The 25,400-nt window shown below is 44.0% G+C and overlaps 1 protein-coding gene across 1 annotated transcript in view; it reads right to left on the bottom strand.

The window, feature by feature from the left end:
• The window catches only part of GTF2I (general transcription factor IIi), a 2,618,156-nt gene that overhangs the window by 764,485 nt on the left and 1,828,271 nt on the right, over window positions 1–25,400 (bottom strand). Inside the window, exon 25 of the mRNA XM_069614749.1 lies at window positions 8,678–8,861. Within this exon, the coding sequence (XP_069470850.1) occupies window positions 8,678–8,861 (184 nt within the window). The remainder of the gene's footprint in view (window positions 1–8,677; window positions 8,862–25,400) is intronic.

Here is a 25,400-nt window from a genome sequence, read left to right as displayed (position 1 = left end):
CGCGGAGCGAACTCCGATACCCAACGCCTCAGCACGACTATGCTGGCTATTAGCACCTGATCGGTGAACCTCGGATCGTGATCCGGTATAGGCAGGCCCTCACGGAAACCCTCTGAGAAAACCCTGATACGCCTATTAGGCCTGCGAGGCACCGCAGGGAAAACCCTGGTAGCAGAGCTTTTGAAGCCCCTACCGGACCTGGAGGGCCCCGGGAAGGAGTATCCTGGCCGGGTTGCCCTGAAAAGTAAGGAACTTACCAGGCGTCTCTTCTTTCCGTCGATGAAGAGTTGAAAATGCGATGGAGGAACCTTCTGGAAGATCTCCCACTGACGAAGACGGCGCTGAAGTGCCCGGGCCGAAAGGGAGTCACAGACGAAACGAGTCCCAATGGTGATCCGGTCCCAGACACTCCAAGCAGAGAGAATGGGGATCCACCCTAGTGAAGCGACTTTCACAAGAGGAGCAAGTAGCAAATCCCAAACGATCCGGCATAGACGGATGTTAGGGAGAATTCTCTGTAAGGCTAATTTCCCAAACCTAGTGAGTCCCCCAGCAGCTTTGCTGGATTTTTTGGGGTTTATTTTTTTTCTCTCCTGCTAAGAGTGAGATTCTTTTGCTCCCACTCTTAGACATGATTTGAGGTGTTCCTTTCACTTTCCATGTGTTTTATGGGCTCTTTTACTCCATAGGGTCTCATGTGTTTTTTTAAGTGGGTTACAGAGCACCCTCCGTGCCGTAACGCAGGGGTGTCGTAGCGAGCCCCCAACATAGACTCCATACCCTGGGACTGACTACTGTCTCCCAGGACATGTAAAGTCACCATTGGCTTTGCTAGTCCCAAATTATGAACATAAACCCGTACAAACCATCATATTGTGGACGTACTGGTCGGGGCAATTCGATTGCCCCGGGGTCTGTTGTTCGAGGGGGCACGTCTCCGTCCCCCCTGATCGAGTTTTGGCTGGTGGCAGTGGATACTACTTTTTATATTCGACCGCGAATATATCTCTATGGGATTTTCCCATTGTTCAAGGCTACCAACTTTAATTATTTAATTCTTATAGCCTCGAACATACCGCTGGTTTATTTATTTAATATTAATTCACTGGTTAGTATTTTCTGCCAGAACTCGATTCTAAAATGCGTTTGTTTTCTCTTCTGCGACTCCAACCCAAGTCGAGCCCTTTGTTCCACTTTTTGGCGGGCTTCTCCACAGAAGCCTCCAAAAGTGGTGCCACTCTGTCTGGGTACCACAGGGGGTGTGGGAGGGAGTTTAGGCACCCTGGACTGAGTTACCTTCGTAACTCAAGTCGCACTCTTGTGTGATTGGCCCAAGTGGTGAGCTAGCCGGCTCACCACTTAGCATGTTTGATTGACAGCTAGGCTGAGTGAATGAGGGTGTGCTGCATAAAAGCAGGGCTTTGGCGACTGGAACTTCAGAAGTCACCACAGGACCTAAGAATCTGAGGAGGGAGAAGCTGAGCTGACCTGCAACGACGACACCACCGGTGGAGCCCTGCTGAACCGTCTCACCACTTTTCCCGAAGACAGAGGAGATCTCCAGTTCGGAGAGTCTTCTTCCTTTGACTGGTGGGGATAACCAGTTTTGCCTTCCTTTCACCTTCCTGGAGCATCTTGTGGCCGCCTTGCCCGTGCCAAGCACCCCGGCAACCGGAATACCACGGTTTACCACTACCGCGAAGAGAAGGGTAGTACCTTTTAACCGGAGGACTCCGCGGCTGGTTTCTTCCCTGGCAGTGCAACGACCTTCATCTTTCCTCCACGGCGAGACCTCTTCTTCCTCTGGAAGAAACATCGACTTGCACCTGCTGCCAGGAACAACTGCCCCCGCTGGAGCTCCCTTCCCACTTAAGGTACTGTGTCCCGCCTGGCTTCCCTTGCAACAGATCGTTCGGGGTGACAGTAAAGCCTCGACTTTCTAACCTGGGCTAGCCTGGGGTAACCTAGCTAACCTTTCCTGACTTGAATTTCATTCTTTTTGTGCGAACTATCTACAAGACTCTTTGGGCATAACCCCACTGTGTGAACCTGGACCCCTTCTGCTTGCCCTCTCCAAGAGTGGGCCTGGCAATTGACTTCCTTGCTCCCCAGTAGGACTCTGCTTATCCTGCCTTACTGTGGTTCTTTGAGAAAGTATTGAAACATGTGTGCTTCTTTAACTCTGCCTTTTTCCCCTCCCTTTCTTTACAACTTATTAGAGTGTCATCTTATGTTAAGCGCTCACCTCTGTCTGAAAATAAGTGGTGTTTCTCACTAAGACTTGTCTAATAAGTGAATAGGGTTGTATATATATGATAGTGACTGTGTGTTGAATTTACTTACCTAGTTTCTGCTAGTGTAAACTACAAGTGTGTTTTTAAATAAATAATTATATACTTTTACACCTAAGCTCTGGTCGGTGTTTGTTTGTACTACTGTGTCTCTGTACCTATTGTGTATACTCTGCATACTGCCTAACTCTTCTTGAGGGAAGTCTGACTGCTCAGCCACAGCTACCAAGTGAATCTGTGTGGTACAGACTGCTACCAAGTGGGTTTACTGCCAAACACCTGTAGTCTTAAATCTTTTGCAGTGGTCCCTAAGGGAACTGCACAGGTTTCTGCCTAACAACGGAGGACTACATGACCGCAAAACCGGAGCAGGAGAGAAGGATAACGGGAAGGAAAAACGGTCTTCCCGGTGATGCAAGTGCGTCCAGCCCCAACCGCGTGGAGAAAAGGACTGAAGGGCGATGCGCATGGCGGAGCTAAGGAGGGTGGGGTTACGGCCCTGTGCGGTACCCCACGTAAAAAGAGGAGGACACATTTTTCAATTTGATGCTTTTTTACAAAAGTGCTCCGGTCCCATCCCACAGGACGGTATGTCCCAAAAGTATGGAGGAAAGGGGACGGGACGTAGGAGTAAGAAGAGAACATAAGTGCATAAGCACAACTACCAGGAGAAGGGAGTCATTCTCCTGGCTTTAGTTGATTAAAATAGTGGTAGGGTCATTTATGCTAGCTTTGGATAGCTGATTGATCTTTTGGGCATTTATTCATGACTGAAAAGCACCTTAGTTAGTAAAGAAGGCGGGGAACACACCATAGTGATAGGGAAAAATAGACCTTTTTATTCTTTAATAACCGCATGGCAAAAATCTCCTCAGAGAGTCTGTCTTTCTTCTGACTCACCACAGCTAATATGAAAATGATGTAAAACAGACAGAGATAATCTGAGGGATGAAGAGCAAGGCATTAGCTTCCTTCGGATGAGAAAGTTTAGTATGCATTGATGGTTTTACCTGTTTGGACTTTGTTGGGCACCAGCTAATGGTGTAGGAGTGGCATATTCAATAAGTAGTACTCCTGTTTTCCAGTATAAGAAGTAGAGGTTGGACTGAATGTCAGGTGGTAGGGCATTTACAACAAAAGATTGGGATTTAATCTGTTGTTTACACTTAATTTAAGGAGAACATAGAAAACTAAAGATGGTTTTAGGTTGAGTCATTGTACAAGGTCACTTATACAATAACGCGTCAAAAAGTGTTAATATTGTATTGGTTGGTTTTATGTAGTACTCCTACCATTTGAAGACTCCTTTCAAGCACTAAGAGGGGAACCGATTACAATGGACTCTCACCAGCCTACGATACATAACCTTGGCTCAACAATCAACCCTTGAGGGCTCCTCCGAGCTTTGAATGAGTAGCTCCCTGGCAGAGCGAAAGTAGGAGAACTGCCACAGGAAGGAACCTTGCAGTTATAAATGTATCCTTTATTTTATTTTACTTAATGTGATACAGTTTTACAAAGGAACATTTTTCACATAAATCAATCGAATCAAAAAAATCAAATCATACTAAAAATAATCTAAAACAGGAAGAAAAAAAACTAAAATTTGAATAAAACTTAGCTAAAACACAATTACCTAAGGTACATAAAATTAATTCACATTTCAAATAGAGGGAAAGAGAGGTTAATACAGGATTTCCTTCAATCATATTCGGCGCTAATCTACAAATACATCTTGATGTTAAATGCAGTGCAGTACCTATTCACCTAATCAATAAATACTGCAGCCCTTAAGGCCCTCCAGATCAACAATCTTAATCAACACAATTAATTCTTACTAGCCCCAAGTTCGTACAGTCAAGGGTTCTAGATTCTACCTGATGCCCTTGGTAATGTGCTTCCACAGTCTCCATTAACTGTGGTACAGTTTCCTCCATACACATAAGGGCTTCTGCAATAGAACAAACTCTGTACAAGGAAAAATGGAGGCTAGCGTTAAGGGTATTTACGCACTGGTACCAAAACGAGGGCTCTTTACTGTGGTCTAAATGATGTACAAATCTGCCATAGTGTTTAATGTAAACAGTTCCCATAGAGGGGCACTGTGTTAATATATGCTTTGGAGACTCCAGCGCCATACCATTCTTACATATTCGACAAGTGCACTCAGCTTTAGGTACTTGGTGCTCTGGTCCGACTACTGCCAATACTGGTAAGTGGTTGATTTGTAGTAATAATCTGAATCTCCTAAACTTAATTGAAGGGCAGAGAATTAAGTACTTTTGTGCCCAGTTAAACGTATACAGCATATACTGAATGAATTTATAGCTTTTCAAGTTCCCTAGATGGGCAAAACTACTATGCCAGTCCCATAAATCTTTACGCTGGCCCAGGGTACGTTTCAGATTCTTGTGTTCTTCTCCCCATTGCGGGGTCCAGCCTATATCTTCAAACAGCAGATCCATGCTTGCTTTTAACAGGAGTTGCTTTTTACTTCTTATATCCTCTCCCATACTAGCCAGAAGCAGATTAGTCGGACCATTGAGAGTTTTGATGTATAAATCTGCCCTTTTTTTTTTAACAACAGTGATTTTAGTGAGAGCAGTCCTAACTCCAACCTCAGTATCACCATAGGCATACACTGCTGGAGGCCCAATAGCTTCCTCCAAAATGACCCTTCGATAATTTGGAGCCACTTGAGATCCATATTAATCAGTGCTTCCAGTCCATAATTTACCATTGGGACCAAACATTGTATGTATAATTGGCGTGCCCCCCCCATAGGGAGTAGCCACTTTGTTTGCAAGTAAATTGGTAAATTATTGCCATTAACTGAGCTGCCTTAACTATGCGTGATTGTATGCAGGAGTGGTAATCCCCTTTGGCATCAAACTCCACTCCCAGATATTTGTAGGATGGAGCATATTGTATTTCTCGAGTCCTAACATACATATGTGGTTGTGCAATGTTTCCCCTTATGTAAACAATCAACCCGGTCTTATCACGGTTAATAACCAATCCATGTATTTCTGCATATTGCCACAGCCTTTCAGCAGATCTCAGTAATCCACTAAAGGTGTGATCGAGGACCACTAAGTCGTCTGTATAGGCCAATACAGAGCAATGGTTGGCACCGATTTTAGGGGGACAGTTATGGACTCCCTGCATGGAGGGTGGGATGTCTGAGACAAAAACGTTATAGAGCAGGGGAGCTGTGACGCATCCCTGCTTCACTCCCCTATTCTGTTTAATGTGCCTAGTCATTGTACCACAATTATCTAGTTTAAGCTGAACAGTTGTGTTACTATGCTTCAGGTAATACAGTATCCCTATCGGACATCCTAGTTTTTGAAGTTTGATCCAGAGTGTCTCTCTACATACCATGTCAAAAGCTGCTTTAAAGTCTATATAAAGGGCATATAAGAGCGGGCTATTTGGTCGTTATGCTCTGCTTCTTGGGGTATCCATGACTGATAGATTGTGTGTCGTGGAGTAGCCTACTCTAAAGAAGCCACTCAAAGCAATCCAAAACCCTGTCATTGTCTGCCCAGGATTGAAATTCTCGCAATAGTAATACAGCAAATACTGCTGGTGTGCTTGTTGAACTAATCCTGACATTGTGTAAGAAGTCTTTCTGGTTCATCAAACACACCGTTTTTGGACATTTCGACTACTGCCTTAACGAGTGAGAAGTCCATTTTGTTAATTGTGTTGCCAAGTGAAGAACCTATGGATTGAAGAGACCTTTGTATCATACCTTGAGTGGAACTTGGCTATTGAAAGAACTTATTTACTTTTGACTTTTTGGTTGGAAGCATCCTGATTTGATCCAGGGGAAGGGAATTCAACCATGGATATAAGGATCTATGTATATACATTCTCTATGTGCATCTAAATCTTATTTTGTGAAGTGTGAACAGCCAGAACACTTATGGTAATGTATGTATGAGTGTGAGGGACAGAGATTTTGGGACATTAGGTTTGTTTTCTTTACCTTTAGGTTTGTTAGGTTAGGGAGAGTTAGGCGTTTATCCCACCCTTACTGTTCAATAAAATGGTTAATTGTGAGAAAACTAAAAAAAAAAAAAAGTCATACAGCAAATAACTTTGCTGTACAGTCAAGCATAGACAACAGTCTATGGTTTGCCAGGTCCGTTTTGATCCCTTTTTTGAAAACAGGTACTAATATAGCTGTCTGCCCAGAGGAGGGGATAATTCCCTCCATTAGCACCTTCTCGAATAGTATTTTTAACAGGCTCACTCAAAAATGGGAGTTATTTTTCAGTACAATATTAGATAGTCCATTAGGTCCCGGGGCTCTTGACAATTTTAAATTACTGATTTTATGTTGGAGTTCTTCCACTGTCACCACGAAAGCAGGGATTTCAGGCTTAACTCTCATAGGTCCGGACCAACCTATCGGATCATTGCGTCTCTCAAACGTGGGCATAAATGGGGTTTACCAGGGGCTGCTGCCTACTTCCCCTGGCCTCCCCCAGTAGTGGTCAAATATTGCGTGTATTCCGTGTGCACAGTATCTTGACCGTGCGCTGCCATGATTCGACTCAATTGGCCCTTTTCCATAGTTTTAACCACAGCCTATAATTGTTTCATTTTCTGGCAGCCAGATGTAGGGAAACCAGCGAATTACAAGTCTTTTTGGCTTTGCGAATGTCCCTTCATAACCTCCGTTTGGTATCTCTGATTTCTTTATCAAAAGGACCCTCCATTCGGGAGTCTTCAATCATCAGGTATGACCTCGATGTAGCATGAACCCCAGAAAAAGACAAAATCCAACTCTCAATTTCCTCTATCAGCATGGCCTCAAACATAGAGATGGAATTTTCAATTCAAGTGTATAATCGCCCGCCCTGCTTTTAGAATATTATTTTTGGACCATATTATCTTAGTGGTAGAGTGATTTACTAATAAATTGCCCATCTTGATTACCTTAGGGGTATATTCCTGGGCACCAAAATGCATAATCAGCGCCTCATGATCACTCCACTCATTTTCAGATATTCTCATATCGTTGATGAGGGCGCCACTTCACAACTTGTGAAAATATAATCCAAGGTACTATGGGCACTGCCGCCTTTCCAGGTGTATTTTCCCGGACGGTATCTCCAATTCCCAACTATTAAAGAAATGTAGGCAACCTTCCCCCTCTGGATCATCTATGTTACGTTCCATACAACTGTACAGTTGTAACAATATGTTGGAGGCCATACCGCTACCCCCCCCCCCCCTTAATCTGGCAGTTATTTGATACTTTCATTCACAGGTTCTGGAACGGTTATACCACAGATGTCAAGAGGTAGTTTTGGTTCATAATACGGTGTTGTGAAGCAGGCAAAGGATTTTCAATATAACTGTTTCGACGGAAGCCAATGCAGAACTCCCGAGCATAGGAGATTTGGACGGACTGCTTTATTAGTGTGTAGATGAGGTAGGTAGCATGCTTCCGAGAGAGCTTCAGCTTCTGCAGTGTTTTTGCAAGAAAGTAGACCCTGTTGCAATAATCAAGAGGGAGTAGGGCAACACTGTGGGGCTGCCAGTAGAAGGCAGAGGGCCTTCTGACTGAAACTTAGATGGAAAATCCGAATTTACAACATCATTAACTTGTATCTTTTAGTTCAGATTTTCTGTCCTTGTCCCATGTTCTCTTTTCTTACTTTGTTTTAGCTCTTATTCCTTTTCTTTCTCTGTCCTAGGAACAATCGCGGAAGTAACAAGACTCTCCTTTGTGTCGGTGGCCACTAATTGAGAATCTGACTCATAGGTGAATTTCTCCCAAGAATAATGAACCTCAATCCTCATGAAAAAAAATGAATTAGATGAAGAGTAATGCACCCCAAAAATTAATTTGGGCCAAGAATGCACCCTGGCAGGAATAATGGCACATTACCTTTTGGACCCCTTATGAACGTTCAACAGAAAGACCCCACATGTAGAAATGGCATTATATTATCAAACGTGCCATTTTGGTATCCCAGACTCCTACGTTCAAAAGACGTTCATTCTTTTTGATGGAAACAGGATAATATTTCTTAGCTGTTAGTTTCACTGGATGTGTGAAACACTTGCATTGAAAACTTTAAAAAACAAACTATTGCATTTCCGGTGTAGGGTGGCTCTAGAAATGTGTCCGAAAATTGCCCAGCGCCCTGGTTTGCAATGCACTGTGAAAGCAGGAAGCAACTAGGTTCTGCAAAACGCAAAATAACTGTTAATCACTTATCAACATTAATCAATGCTTATTTGATTTTAACTTAATTCACTCAGATATTGTACATATAACAAAACATGCCTTGCTTAGATTTGGTAAAATAAACGCTGAAGAATTTTAAAAATAATTTTAGAAACAATGACTTCCTATTCCATACTTCTTAATGATGAACTTGATCTTGTTTTTATTTCGAAGGATTTTCTCCAGTCTTGGAATGCCAAAAGTGGACGGTCTGCGGAACGGCACTCCTTCGGGTAGGCCTTCAACATAGAAATCTTCAGGATACGATTCGAATAGACCAAATGGGACCGTGAAGGGCTTGTTTAGACCAAGGGCTTCCCCTGCAATAGAAAGACAATGCAAAGTAACTGCAAGCATAGGATGTCTGTGCAGTTGGTGTACCAAGTCAGTGGACATATGCCACAGGCAAGGCCGCCCATCCATGCACTTTAGAAAGCAGCAATGTCTATGCAATTCCAGTCAGCTTACATAGCCGTACACACTGAAACCCCTGATGTACCACAACACCTCTGCCATTATTATACAGCAACAACCTACGAAAAATGTCTGTCTAGCTGGCCACATCGAATCTCCGGCACTAGCACTCTATCCTAAACCACCAACTGCACTCTGCCACGTGCCTGACCTGCGGGAGCTTAGCCAGCCCACCTAAGTACTAACCTGACAAAATGCACACAGGCATCTTATAAATCAACTCTTAGAAACTCCCAAACACGGACTACAGGCCCAGAGGGTGTTCCAACCACAAAGCTCATTGAGGCCATACAAATGGGGAAAGGGCGCTATATAAATAACTAATACAATACTGTGCTATGAAATACATTTTGCTCCTTCAGAAACAAAATATGACACATTCAAGAAAGTGAAGTGAGTGAAGCAGTAAAGATGGAAGCTAATTCTGGGGAATTGGTGTCCCACAGATTCAGCTAGGCAAGACCTCCAAAAAGTACACCCTAATATCAAATCTCAAAATAATGTTTTATAACGTCTGGTGAGTTTCACAACCTGTTAGCAAGTATATATAATGCTGCCCTCATAATATCCCCCTCTTCACAACTGAATAATCTGTTCGTCATAATGGATAAAGACCTTTAGTTGCTTCCACAAATCACTGATGTGGCTAAACAAGCCTCTGAGCACCTGAAAGCATTACGAAGAATGATTTTGTTTATTTGATTTTCCGCTGAAATGTACAGCAATGATTGCCACATTTCCCTTCAGATTAGACTATGCTAACATGCCTTGCTTTGACAACTAATTGACAGACTTGAAAGAGTGAAAAACACTGGTGCCGAATACTTCTCTGCCTAGGATACAGAAAATGTATCCCTTTGTCCTTCATTTTTGCAACTGGCTGCTGGTGGACAGGAAAATCACCTTTAAATATTGTTGTGTTACCTTTAAAGGAATAGGAGTAAAACTTGTGATGAGGTCGTGGTCGGAGACTTCTGGGACCCATCTCAATCTTTCGGCCACCTGCATTATCTATTGTGGCCCTACATATTGATCTAACATTCTTTCTATAAATAATCCTCTTGATGAATTATATGTCATGATTTTTTATAGATGTGGCCTAGCAGTTCGGCTGGACTGCCCCTTTTGGGGTGGGGCCAAGCCTGATTTGCATATGGACTTTCCCTTCTGTAATGGCTTGGCAGGCGAAGAACGGTGGCCTGGAGGGTTGCCCAGAGCAATGCCAGTGGTTAAGATTCATTCTAAACCTTCCAGCCATCACCTCTTTGTTTTTGCTTTGTCACCACGAGTGGGACGGGTATGCCCAGACGTGGGTCCCGTGCCTGCTGGGCCTAGAGACCCAAGCTACTCCTCACTGATGAGCCCCAACAAGGGTGAAACATGTTTGGGGATGCTTGTGGTCTCGTGCAGAAGGGATGTGGGCTAGCAGTTCGGGCTGGACTGCCCCTTTTGGGGTGGGGCCAAGCCTGATTTGCATATGGACTTTCCCTTCTGTAATGGCTTGGCAGGCGAAGAACGGTGGCTTGGAGGGTTGCCCAGAGCAATGCCAGTGGTTAAGATTCATTCTAAACCTACCAGCCATCACCTCTTTGTTTTTGCTAGATTTTATATCGTACACCCATTGGTGCCTCGTATGAGTGGACTGTTGTATGATGGATGCATGTGGACGACCGCTTGAACGATTGAATAGTGTGAATGTTATTATTTAGATGTGTTCGTAAAACATTTTTTCCTGCTATGTAAATTGTTGCCGTAAGTGCAGATTAAATCATGATTTGACTCATATATATATATAAACTGTATCAGGTCTAATAAAAATCCTTGATACCAAACCTTTGAATTGTATACTCTGGATGTCTTTCCGTGATTACTAAACCTTTAAAGGGATACACAGAACAGAAGCAATGTTTCTGCAAAATAAATTAAAACACCGCAATTCCTAGTGAAATATTCGATCCTCTTCCCAGCTAATACTTTTGGTTCTCCCTATTCTTGAAAAAAAAAACTAGGAGCGTGCTGTTATAGTGTACATAGTTTGTTCGCTCGTGATGCAGTATGGTTCAGGAATCCAAGGATTCCAGAACCATACGATGAAGAGAAGGCACAGAGAAAGGTGGCAACCACCCGGGGACCTTATACTTCTATAACTCAAATAAACATACAAGTAATTATATAGACGTGTCAGCGACATTCATTTTACAACAAATTGGCGACAAGGAATGCCTGTTGCTGGATAGAGGTCCCCGGCAGAGGAAAAATGAATGTGGACGTGTGGACTGGCTAAACGTTAAATCATACCGCAAAGAAACAGAACTAAAAGGTGTGTTAGAGCGCAGGCGAACCCAGACAGAAGAAACACAGTGAGTTGTATATAACGAAGGACGCATTGAGTAAAGTAAATTACTTGCAAATAACAGCAGCGGCAGAATCATCTTTCAAGTGGTGTGCGAGCGTGCATACAACGGTATATTATAGAAAAGCACCCTAGAAAACGTGAATAACATGCAGCAGCCATTTTATGAACAAAGAAAGTTACCATGGCAACGAGTATAATACGTATTTTAACCTTGCATGAACGTAACGTTGCATGAATGAAGATGTAATGATTGCTCGCAGAGAACAGAAAACAATGTGATACCAATATAAAACACAAGTGTTATATGCAAGCAACATAGGAGAACTATATGGTGAATAATTTAATACTAGTACAAAACGCAATTAAAGAGGACTATTAAAGAAATAAACCAAACAAGACAAGCATAAAACAAGCATCACCAAATTAAGAACAATACCTAATTAATGTAAAAAATAAAATAATCAAAATGCAAAACATTGCTGCTCCAATCCAATTCCTTGCACAACCAGGAAATCCAGTATGTACTTGGGAACAATGGCTAGACAGCTTTCAAGTATGTCTTAGAGCAATAGGAGGAGCGAAATTCAAAGACGATCTTAAGGAAGCCACATTACTGAACTGCGTGGGTGCTGAAGCTCTAAGAATATTCAGAACTTGCCAGATCAGGTTAATATTGAAGAAAGTTCTGAAGAAGCGGCTACTGGGACTGGAAAGAACAGGAAATATGAGTTGGCTGTGATTAAATTAACCAAACATTTTGGAAATAAAACTAACATAGTACTGGAAAGACACCATTTTTTCTCAAGACAACAAAACAAAGGAGAAACTGTTGACACATATATGGCTGCCCTAAGGGGTTTAATATCAACATGTACATTTACGGGAGTAGCAGACGAATATCTGAGAGACCAATTGGCGTTACAAGTTGCAGACTCTCGTATCCAACAACACCTGTGGCAAGCGAAAGACCCAACCCTGGAACAGGCTACTGAGATAGCCAGATCAATGGAATTAGGAAATAAATGCATGAGGGAAATGCAAAACAAAATAGAAAGTGGAGAGGTAAGATGTATACAAGATGTTCACTAAGGAATTTCGGATAGGGAAGAAGAGAACTGTTACACTCAGATGGCTCCCACAGGGACGTCGATCTGAACTGGACAGCTGCGGTCTCCACCAATGTGACGCGTAGTGCCGAGATGACGGACTGGACTGGCCCACCTAGCTTCGTTTGCTTGGCCCATAGGGATTTTCTTCTGCAAATGGAGAAAGGGAATTAACCACCCGTGGAGTTGAGCGTTAACCCCCACCCACTCCCGCTGATCTCCCCACTGATCACCTTTGATGTCCCCTCTTACATTCTCACCTGATGGTTTGGAAAGATGAGCTCTCCATCCGGCATTGAGTGCAGAGGCGCGTAGATAACCAGTTGCGTCACTGGCTCGAAGGAATTGGTGAGTTCCAGAACAATATTGACTCAGAGTTCCGGCAAGACGCCGTAAGTATGTAGTTCGTAAGAGTTCAAATGTCTGATTTTCACTCTTGTCCGATTCCTTGCAGGTTGCATCTTGACCCTAGCGAAGAGTTCCTCGTGGCAACCGGTAATATTCAGGTAAGGATTTGTATTATCCAACACAGTTCGATAAAATAATGTCAGTATGTAACCTGTTGCTTTCTCCCTTATTCAGGCGCTGAGAGAAAGTATGAAGTCTCGGGGAATAATGCCTCCAGCGGTAAAATCAGGTAAGTCTATTGTGGTGAGGAGGTTTCCCCTTGTTTGTCCCTTTGTTTCTCCTTGCTGTCCTTTTGTTTTCCCCTTAGGGGCCGGGGTTCGGCGAGGATGCTGTGGAAGCTGCGCCGACCCGTGAAGAGGTATAGTACCCCCGGCGGTAAAATCAGGTAAGTCTATGGGGGGGTAACTAATATTGCCTCTGTTTGTTCCCTTGGCTCACCTTGCTGTTCTTGTGTTCCCCTTAGGTGCCGGAGTGTGGCGGGAACATACAGAAGGATGCGGTGGAATGTGAAGATGCTGCAAAGGCCGGTGAGTTCAGCGCGGCGCTGCAGCAGGCGAGGCGACGCGCATAAAATAACTTCTTTCTTCCAGCTCGAAGGCGCGGTGGATCGGGAATTCAGGTAAGGATCAAAGGTATTGCTCTTGTTCTAACCTTTTCTCCTTCTTTCTCCCTTTTTCTAGGAGCTCCAGACTCGAGGCGGGCGTGGCAGAAGACTGGATGCAAGCTTGCCGGCACGGTGATCGTTACGCTGCTGGATGCAGAATAACGCGAAGCGTGTGCTGCTCTTCGGGCGTGGTTTAAATAGCCTCCAAAGTAGCCCCAGGTAAGTATTCTTCCCCAGCCCCACCCGAGTAAAAAAAAAATAGTCCCTAGGTAAAGTAGTCCCTTCCAAGCCTCTTTTGGCTTGGAGCTCTTGCAACATGGTCTGCATCAGCTAAGTTTTAATCTATGAGCCTGGCGCCGACTGACTCTCCATATGAGCCTGGTGCCATAGGCGCCAGGACTGCACCCAAATAGCCCCTATCGTGGGTTGTTGGGCTTGCTTGGGGTAACTTGATGCCTTCTTCCTGGGTTGCTGGACTTGGTCTGGGTCCCCGGGGGTAGGCATCATGACAGCACTCCCCCCCCGCCCCCCAAGGCTCCTAAAGTCGTTCTTCCATCGGGGTGCATGAACGTGGTCACTAGGTTCCCATGACCTTTCCTGTGGTCCATAATCTTTCCAGTCGATTAAATAAAGTTTTGACTTTATCAGCTTGGAGTCCAGGATGTTTTTAATCACAAATTCGGGTTCCCCGTCTACAAGGATGGGGTCTGGTGGCTTGGTTAGTCTTGTCCCTGGTTGCACTGGCTTCAAAAGTGACACATGAAAGACGGGGTGAATTCGCATATTAGCAGGTAAGTCCAGCTTGACAGCCACCGGGTTGATAATGGCCTTAATAGAGTAAGGTCCAAATATCTGGGGTTAAAGGTCCGTGTTCCCTTTAGAGGTATGTGTTTTGTGGCTAGCCATACTTGGTCCCCTATCTGGTATTGTGGAGCGTCACTTCTATGCCGATCAGCATCTTTCTTGTATTTTTCGTTCGCCTGTTTTAAATGTGCAGTTGCTTCCTTTACGGCTTGTGTAATCGTAGCGTGCAGATGGTCCACTGTGGGCATTTCTAAGTGTTGGGGTGAGTCAAGGTCTGAGGTTCGAAGATGGTGCCCATATAAGGTATAAAAGGAGCTTTGTCCAGTTCCAGAATGTACTGAATTATTGTATGGATATTCGGCGATCCAAAGAATGTCTTTCCAATTACTCTCAGTCTGATGTAGCATACAACGCAGGTATTGTTCGAGAGTCTGGTTGGTCCTCTCCGTTTGACCATCGGTTTGGGGGTGGTGACTGGTCGATAACCTCACATCGATTTGCGCCAATTGACAACATTTTTTCCAAAAATGTGAAATGAATTGACTGCCCCGGTCAGAGACCAATACGGACGGAAATCCGTGTATGCAAACAATGTTTTCGAGGAACTCCTTGGCCAGGATTGAAGCTGAAGGTAATCCCTTTAAAGGAATAAAGTGGGACATCTTGGAAAAAAGATCCACAATAACTAGAATGGTGTTAAATCCATGGCATGGGGGTAGATCAGTAATAAAGTCTAACGATAAGGTGTGCCATGGTGTAGGCGGAATGTCTAAAGGTTGAAAGAGACCAGCTGGTTTTTTCTTCTGACTTTTGTTTTGGGGGCAAATGCCACAAGACATCACAAATGATTTAATATCCTTTCGCCAGGTGGGCCACCAGAATTGTCTCTTAATTTTAGCTTCAGTTTTTGCAATACCTGGGTGCCCCTCCATTAGGGTATCATGATAACGGGAAATGACTAGCTCTTGTAGTTCCTTGTGTGGCAGAAATAGCCGCCCTTGGTAATAAGGCAGGTCATTGGTGACGGAGTAGTCCGGGCCTTTCTTTACCCAGTCCTGCAGGGCTGTAGGATCAAAGAGTTGCTGGATCTTTACCTGAATGTCCTCTAGTGTCTGTAGAGTAGTCATGCCAAGAATCCTTTGTTCGGAAATTATAGGTACTGGTCCTGGGTTCGCTTCTGCCTCTCCCATCCCTATTCGGGATAAGGTTTCTGCTTTATCATTCTTACAACCTGGTCGATAGGTTATCACGAAATCGAACTCGGCAAAGAACAATGCCCATCGGAGTTCGCGTGACGATTCGGCCTTGGCTGTCTTTAAATACTGTAAGTTCCGGTGATCGGTGATCACAGTAATGGTATGCCTTGCACCGAGAAGATAGTGCTGCCAAGCTTTGAAGGCGGATTTAATGGCCAATAACTCCTTGTCGGTAACCGCATAGTTTAACTCGGGTGCCGCGAACTTTCAGGACCAAAATGCTACTGGGTGAAGCTGGCCGTTTCAGGGTCCTTTTGGGACAGGACAGCTCCCATGGCTAGACTGGATGCATCAGTTTCCACTATGTATGGAAGTTCAGGGCACGGGTGCTTTAATACAGGTGTGGACGTGAATTTCGCTTTCAGCTCTTGGAAGGCATTTTCAGCTTCTTCAGTCCACATAAAGCGTTTATTTTTTCGCAAGAGTGCTGTGATGGGATGTACAACATGTGAAAAATCCGGGATGAATCTGCGGTGGAAATTGGCAAAGCCGAGCATGCTTTGTACTCCTTTGACTGAACTTGGTGATGGCCACTTAAGGATTGCGTCCACCTTTCGTGAGTCCATTCGGACTCCTCTTGGGGTCAGGATAAACCCAAGGAATTCAACTTCTGTGGCATGAAAAACGCATTTTTCCAGTTTTGCATACAGTTTGTGCTGGCGCAATTTTTCAAGGACTGCTCGGACGTGCTTCACATGTCAGATTCTGAAGAGGAGTATACTAGAATATCATCGATATATACGACACACAAATGTCAATGAGTTCACGAAGGACATCGTTCATAAAGTATTGGAAGGCTGCTGGTGCATTGCACAACCCGAAGGGCATTACCTGGGTATTCGAATAACCCATACTAGTGCAAAAAGCAGTCTTCCATTCGTCGCCCTCTTTTACACGTACCAGATGGTATGCCCCCCGGAGATCTAACTTAGTGTATATGCAAGCGTCCTTCACTTGGTCTAGTAGTTCAGGGATAAGAGGCAATGGTTATCGGTTCTTAACAGTTATCTGGTTCAATGCGCGGTAGTCTATGCACGTTCTGAGGTTGCCATCCTTTTTGGGCACAAAGAACAAAGCTGAAGATGCAGGGGACTTGGATGGGCGAATGAAGCCATTAGCAAGTTTCTGGTCTAAGTATTGTCGTAGGTGAAGGTTCTCAGGTTCCGTAAGGGCGTAAATCCTGCTACAAGGGAGTTGTGCACCGGGTATGAGATCAATTTGACAATCGTACGATCTGTGAGGTGGTAAGGTGTTTGCCTGTTCTTTTTGGAAGACATCCTGGAATGCTTGATATTCTGGAGGTAGTTGCACGACTGCTGTGGTTACTGTGGCCAGGCCTGCGTTCAGATCTTTATTTGGTTAACAGGTTTGTGCACAATCCGGGAAGGCTGTTCTCGTCTCTCGCCAATCAATACAAGGATGTGTTTTCAACCAAGGTATCCCCAGTATTATTTGGAACTGTGGGGCTTTGATTAGATCAAACAAAAGTCTCTTGATGCCCATCCTGACCCAATAGTGTCATCTCTGTGGTGGAATGAGTTACAGGCCCAGAGGCAATTTCAGTTCCATCGACTGTGGTCATGACATCTGAGGTGGTTTTACGGCAGAGAGGTAGATTCATCCTGGAAGCCAATTCGTAGTCCACATAGTTTCCTATGGCCCTGCTATCAATGTATGCCCTTACTGCGTGCATACGCGATGGCTGCCATGGATCTACGAGGACCATTGGTATGATGAAATGCGAGGTCTGAGTATCCTTCTTCAAGCTCGGCAAGCGGACATCTACGTTTGTCGGGCTTGGTCGTTTCCCGAGTCTGACTCCATATAGCTTTTATCAGCAGCTCCTACCACCTTCTTGGGTGGTTTTACAGGGCAATCCTGTAGAAAATGCCCAGAAGTTCCACAATAAAGACATAATTGCATTTGCCGTCTCCTTTCTCTTTCCTTCTGGGTTAAGGGTCCTTTAACCCCTCTGATTTGCATGGGTTCTGAAGCATCTGCTCCTCTGGGGTTAGCGTGGGTTTTGACCAACACCCGATTCTCAAACTTGACTCGATCAGCCTTTCTGTTCTGAAGTCTGTGATCTAACTGGACCATTAAAACTATATATTCAGCGCAGTCTTGAGGTGGGTTCATGACTTGAGCCAAGACATCCTTAAGTTCTCCTCGAAGCCCTCGATGAAATAACGTGATTCGTTTTACCTCAGGCCATCCAGTTTCCACTATCAACTTATTAAAGGTCGCGATGTAGGAAAGAAGGTTCTGGTTACCCTGTCGTAGGGACAAAAGTTCGTTATCCAGGGCCTGTCCTTGGGAGTGCCGGGCAAATAGTCTTTCCATGCTCCTTTGAAAGCCCTGAAAATCCCGAAGAATTGGGTTATCCTGAGTAACTAGTGGAATTGACCAATCAGCTGCACTGCCGCTGAGATATGACAATACAAAGGCTACCTTGGCTTGATCGTTTGGGAAGGCTCCAGGTCTGCATCAAAAGTGCAAGCGGCATTGGTTCATAAACACGGCAAACCTTTTGGGATCCCCGGCAAAGCTTTTGGGTGGAGCTAATGGAATAGTTCCTGGTAGGTTTATTTGCACAGGGTTACTCGATGACACAGGAGCTGGATTTCCCCCGGGTCCTGGTAGGGGTGCTTGTCCAGCCTGGCTTTGCAGTAGTTGCCTAGCAAGGTCATCAGTCTGCTCCTTTGACAAAATCAGTTCCCTCCTAAGAGCATTGGTTTCTTGACGGGCGGAATGCACTTCAGCCCTCAGTTCCCCTAGTAACTGGGCCAATAGGTCAGTTTCTGAGGTATCCATAACGCCCAGGTGGGAATTTGTGGGTAGGCTTCGCGTTCTGTTACGCTCACCTGGCTCCCACAGGGGCGTCGATCTGAACTGGACAGCTGCGGTCTCCACCAATGTGACGCGTAGTGCCGAGATGAGCTTCGTTTGCTTGGCCCGTAGGAATATTCTTCTGCAAATGGAGAAAGGGAATTAACCACCCGTGGAGTTGAGCGTTAACCCCCACCCACTCCCGCTGATCTCCCCACTGATCACCTTTGATGTCCCCTCTTATAGTCTCACCTGATGGTTTGGAAAGATGAGCTCTCCATCCTGCATTGAGCGCAGGGGCACATAGATGACTAGTTGCGTCACTGGCTCGAAGGAATTGATGAGTTCCAGAACAATATTGACTCAGAGTTCCGGCAAGACGCCGTAAGTATGTAGTTCGTAAGAGTTCCAATGTCTTTTCACTCTTGTCCGATTCCTTGCAGGTTGCAGCTTGACCCTAGCGAAGAGTTCCTCGTGGCAACCGGTAATATTCAGGTAAGAATTTGTATTATCTAACAGAGTTCGATAAAATAATGTCAGTATGTAACCTGTTGCTTTCTCCCTTATTCAGGCGCTGAGAGAAAGTAGGAAGTCTCGGGGAATAATGCCTCTGGCGGTAAAATCAGGTAAGTCTATTGTGGTGAGGAGGTTTTCCCTTGTTTGTCTCTTTGTTTCACCTTGCTGTCCTTTTGTTTCTCTGGGGTTCGGCGAGGATGCTGTGGAAGCTGCGCCGACCCGTGAAGAGGTATAGTACCCCCAGTGGTAAAATCAGGTAAGTCTATGGGGGGTACCTAATATTGCCTCTGTTTGTTCCCTTGGCTCACCTTGCTGTTCTTGTGTTCCCCTTAGGTGCCGGAGTGCGGCGGGAACATGCAGAAGGATGCAGTGGAATGTGAAGATGCTGCAAAGGCCGGTGAGTTCAGCGCGGCGCTGCAGCAGGCGAGGTGACGCGCATAAAATAACTTCTTTCTTCCAGCTCGAAGGTGCGGTGGATCGGGAATTCAGGTAAGAATCAAAGGTATTGCTCTTGTTCTAACCTTTTCTCCTTCTTTCTCCCTTTTTCTAGGAGCTCCAGACTCGAGGCGGGCGTGGCAGAATACTGGATGCAGATTTGCAGGCACGGTGAGCGTTACGCTGCTGGATGCAGAATAACGTGACGCGTGTGCTGCTCTTCGGGTGTGGTTTAAATAGCCACCAAAGTAGTCCCAGGTAAGTATTCTTCCCCAGCCCCACCCGAGTAAAAGAATATTCCCTAGGTAAAGTAGTCCCTTCCAAGGTTCTTTTGGCTTGGAGCTCTTGCAGCATGGTCTGCATCAGGTAAGTTTTAATCTATGAGCCTGGCGCCTATGGTGTCAGAACTGACTCTCCATATGAGCCTGGCGCCATAGACACCAGGACTGCACCCAAATAGCCCTTAGCATGGGCTGTTGGGCTTGCTTGGAGTAACTTGATGCCTGCTTCTGGGGTTGCTGGATTTGGTCTGGGTCCCGGGGGTAGGCATCATGACAAGAACCTAATTGCATTGATTAGAAGGATGCCAAAAGACAATCATAACAATAACATGAGGAAAGAAAGAGAATCAACCAATAGAGTGCAAGGCAAGTGCTACAAATGTGGCAGATATAAACACAGCAGCATTGAAAAATAATGCCCAGCATATCCTGCAGAATGTTATAAGTGCGGTTATGTAGGTCATTTTGGAAAAGTGTGTCGAAACACTAGAGGAAGAGGGAGAGCAGGATCACATCCCATGAATAGAATGTAAAGAGATGGGACTCAATTTACAAAAAACAGTATTTCAAACATAAAAGCGGTGGAAGGAATTACTGGGCCAAGCAGTTTGATGTCCATCATCAATGAGACGGAAGAACAAGTACAAATCCTAACATTGGCACCATCTGAAGGAGGTTTAGGGTCATGGGTGTCTATGTTAGTGAATTGTGTGTCATTAAGAGTGATGGTTGATACTGGTTCGCCATACACCATGGTGGACATAGAAACATTTGAGAAGGAACTATAAGGAAGAAAAGAGGATTTAAGAGATACAAGAGTGAGGGCCACAGGATATGGAAAAACAGCCATCAACATAATTGGATATACATGGGCACATTTAAGTTTTAAGGAAAGAAAGACCTATTGCAAACTATATGTGGCTGAAAATGGATTCTCAATTGTAGGATGGTGGGAACAAGCTTCCTTACAAATTAAAATACATCCGGGAGAGAATGTACCAATTTTAGATATCACTGAAGGAAGTTGTGATACTGGTGAAAACCTGGCAAAAAGTTTTCCAAAAATGTTCAATGAGACCATCGGTACATTAAAAGGATTTAAACACAGGATTGTGTTGAAAAGGAGTGCCAAGCTCGTAGTTCATAAAGTGAGAACCATTCCAATCGGCACAAGGGAAGCTTTACAGAAGGAATTAGTAAGACTATGGGAACAGAATATTATAGAACCAATAGAAAGTTCAGAATGGCTTTTGCCAATTGTCATTGTACGTAAATCAGATGGATCAATCACGATGTGTGTGGATCTAAGAGACTTGAACGCAAATATTTGGGTGGATAGACATCTGTTACCGAATATAGGTGAAATGTTAACAATGAGGCCAGCAAAGTTCTTTACAACATTGGATTTATCATCAGCCTATCATCAGGTGGTACTAGATGAGGAGTTGAAACGCCTCACATCCTTTATTACCCCATTAGGATCATTCAGATTCAAGAGGATGCCTTTTGGATTGGCATCAGCGGCAGCCGTATTTCAGAGGTTGATGCACCAATTGTTCGATGGCCTCCAAGGAGTTTATTATTTTCAGGATGGTATACTAATATCAGCAATGAATGAAAAGGAACATAACGCAAAATTGTTATGAGTTTTACAGGTCATTCAAGAAAGAGGCCTTACACTCAAAATAGAGAAGTGTAAAATAAAGAAGAATGAAGTGACTTATTTAGGTCATTCCATAAATGCAGAAGGAATAAAATCAAAAAAAGCTCTGGTTAATACAATCCTAGGTATTCCAGAACCTACAAACCAAGATCAACTTTGCAGCTTTCTAGGGTTGAAGGAATCTTATTCAAAATTTGTACATCATTTTTCTGACAAATCAAGACATATGAGAGAGAGTTGATGAGCAAAGGCATGACATTTATATGGTCGGAGGAACGTAAAAGTGAATTTGAACAAATTGAAAGAATGTATTAATGCAGCCCCAACACTCAAGATGTTCGACTATGGTGCCAAGAACATACTTTCTGTAGATGCCAGTAGCATAGGGTTAGGTGGTGTCCTTCAACAGATACAAGAGGGCATCATAGTACCTATAGCTTTTGCATCCAGAATGTTGAGAGCCGCAGAAAAAAAATATTCCACCATTGAGAGAGAGAGGCGTTGGGAGTGAGGTGCATTTTGGAACGTTTTAAAGGTCTGATTTGGGGTGCACCAATTGAATTAAGAACGGATCATAAGCCATTGATTCACATGCTGAGTTCTAAGAGCATGCAACTAACATCACCACGTATCAAGAGGTGGATTCTGGACATTATGCAATATAATGTTATAGTGAAGTACACACCAGAAGTCCAATGTTGTGGCAGATTGTTTTTCGAGGTTACCTTGGGACTGTGATGAAGACAATATACAGAATGATGAATCTTTGGGGGGAACAGGCCACAGAGTGCGTAATAGCGCACATCAATCCAAGCCTTTTGAAAGGCAAATGGGCCAAAGCAATAAATGAAGATGTTGAACAAGAACATTTGAGGAGAGCTATCAGAAGTGATTGGAAAGATGTTGACCAGAGTATCAATATGTGGGAAAAATAAAAGATGATATCTCTTCTGATGATACATGTATATACAGAGGAGATCGTATCATTCCACCGATTTCACTGAGAGAGAAAATAATGGTCATTGCTCATGAAGGTCATGTGGGAAGGAGCCTTACAAAAAGGAGGGTGAAAGAAGTGTATTGGTGGCCTGATATGTGGAACCAAATGGAACAGCTAGTAAAAGAGTGCACAGCATGTACCATCAGTGATCAAGGAAAGAAAACACGGCCAACACCATTACAACCTGTCGAGGTTCCCAAAACTATATGGACCAAATTGGCTATTGATATAACAGGACCCTTTGAAATGTTGGGACCGCAAAATGTGTATATCATAGTTTTGATGGATTATACATCTAAATGGGTAGAGTAGGGTGTAGTGGAGGACACGGTTACTGCTGTCAAAGTGGTAACATTTTTAGAAGACATTTTCAATAGAGAAGGAGATCCTCAAGAAATAATATCAGATAATGGAGCTCAATTCATGTTCTTAGTCTTAGAAGTACAGAAATTCATGAGAGAAAGAGCCATTGAACATAGAAGAACTGCATTATACCATCCAATGACAAATGGACTAGTTGAAAGAATTAATGGATTTATAAAGAGCATCAACTAGCAATTGCCAATAATTTGTCATGAAAAGAAACTTTAAAGGAGGCACTGAACACTTATAGAGTTACCCCACACTCAGTAACAGAAGAAGAGCCTTTTACGTTAATGAGGGGTAGAACAGCTTCAAATAGACTAAGACCTGCCTGGCTTATGTTAAAGAAGAGTAAAGAGATTAATATGGAAGAGATTATGAGAAGGGTGAAGAAGAGACAGGCTGAATACAAGAGATACTACAATGATAATAAGCATGTGAAAGAGCGTTATCAAAAAAAAGATATTGGGTTTGTGTCAAAGAACCAAGCAAAATATTGAAAGGGGAATCCAAGTACAGGGTGCAACAAAGAGTAGAAAAACGTTCAAACAAATTTGTGATCCTTGATGATGGTAAGACGTGGTCTTGTCATGACATAGTATCATCGAGAGCAAGAATCCCTTTGGAGGAAGAGCATGTGATGGAGGAATTCAGAGACAATGATGGAAAGAGTAGCATGTCATCAAAAAACAGAAGGATTATACAAAACTTTAAAAAAGATTTCGTGTATTACTAAATCTGCACATGTAAATCTACAATCCAGGGTGTTATGCAGGAAGTGGATGCCAACACCATATCCTTTTTAATGTTGTTTTTAATTTTATTATTTTATTGTTAATTGTTTCTCTTGTTCGGTTTTATTCATTGTTTCAACCATTTGTTATTTGTTGAATTTGTGGAGGGGGAGATGTTATAGTGTACATAGTTTGCTCATGAGGTAGTATGGTCCTGGAATCCAAGGATTCCAGAACCATACGATGATGAGAAGGCACAGAGAAAGGTGGCAACCACCCGGGGACCTTATACTTGTATAACTCAAATAAACATACAAGTAATTATATAGACGTGTCAGCGACATTCATTTCACGACACGTCCTCCATCTCCTAACGAGCCGACAACTATGGTGCTCCTTCACAAGTTAACACTCTGGTATACAAGATCATGCACGCTTCTCTCTGGTCACAGACTCAAACTACTAATACACCTCATCTCTACCTGGTGAAATTCTTTCAAAGCATTGGACAGAGTCTGAAGAAGAGTGTTAACATTGGCAGCCCGCAGTGTGTCCAGAGGATCAGTGACGTGTTAGTGCCATAAAGGCACCATATGATGTGCAGTTTTTGACATGTAGGTATATAATGTTGTAAGGGGACAGTCTTGTTCATTATGGACTATTGCCCCAGACACAGAATACCTTCATCATTAGCATCATACACGCCTGAGTGTTTATTTTTTACAATAAATTGTAGCAGACATTTGATAGGGTAATCCCCATCTATGGACTGTGGACAATGCTTTCATTTGAGGGCTCTCTGATGGGGTATGCACAGTAGGACTGCTGAGACAGCGCTTTAGGAGGCTCTAGGGTACACTGGGTGAAATCCACCCACCCGTCATCTTCGGATCTGGCCAGTCCATACCGTCACAATGGAGCCTTATTCCCCAGCGGAAGTGAGTAGGCAGGCAAAGGCTTGACACTCCTCACTTGAGGAGGTGGATATCGGATGTCAGATCGAGGCTTTGACCCGGAAGAGGAGCTTCACAGGACTGCTTGTATTGAACTGGAAATAGAGGAAAGACTCAGACAAGGTGCAACGGTGCACATTGTTGTGTTCAGTGGCTGGAAAGTTTAAAATGAATTGACATGTTCTGTATGGAGTCTGGCCATGGCGGCAATACAAGGGCTGATGAGTTGGGGGGTGGGTTGGCTAGGGTGGTTGAGCATGAAGGGATGGCGGTCTGTTTGTTGACTTGCAAGCCTAATAAGTAGGACCGATGTGTCCATGCTTTAGAAGGCTTCTCAGTCCTTTCATTTTTCCCTTCCATAGATGGTGACTGCAACTTGGACTGTTGCGACGCACTAAAAGCCGCTGGATCCCAAGGGCCACCTTCTGGATACCCCCACGAGCGCTCAAGACAAAAAGCTAGGAGACCAACATTGAAACATCTCCAAGGAGGGCTTTGCTGGAGGAGGATTCCCGGGGCTGGTGAGCATGCATGCAGGACCTGACAGGGAACCAAGTGTCTTGTTTACTATTAGGAGATAGACAACTCAGGATGGGATGTCTTCCAGGGATACCACAAAATGGTATGAAGGTTGTGGGCTAGGTATTTGGCACTGGATGGAGTATTTTCCAATTTTATATTGGTGGTTCTCCTAGTTCTGTCTTTATTTTAACCAGAAATTCATTTTGCAAAAATATCAAGGTATGTACTGAGCCTGGTGGGGAGGACACCTTACAGAGTACTTGACCTGCAGTGCGCATATGACGCACGTGGACTGGTTACAGTTAGGGAATAGGAGGTAAAAACAATGGGGTATAAAAGGATGTAAGGAAATAGGATAGAAGCCCAAACATAAATAGGGAAAGACCAGTGACTGGATGGTTAGAGCCCTTATCGCCATCACCACCACTCTGCGGACTCTCTGGTTTTTAAAAGCGAGCCCCTCCCTTCACAAGACCGCAAAGGAGTGGAGTCAAAGAACAAATGGAGCAGGGGCACCTGGGCAACTGATGAGAACGCTGAATTAAATTGGGAAAGGGA

This window comes from Ambystoma mexicanum, chromosome 9, assembly GCF_040938575.1.
Source record: "Ambystoma mexicanum isolate Mex_15411 chromosome 9, UKY_AmexF1_1, whole genome shotgun sequence".
NCBI lineage: Eukaryota > Metazoa > Chordata > Amphibia > Caudata > Ambystomatidae > Ambystoma > Ambystoma mexicanum.
This window is presented reverse-complemented; position numbering and strand designations above follow the sequence as displayed.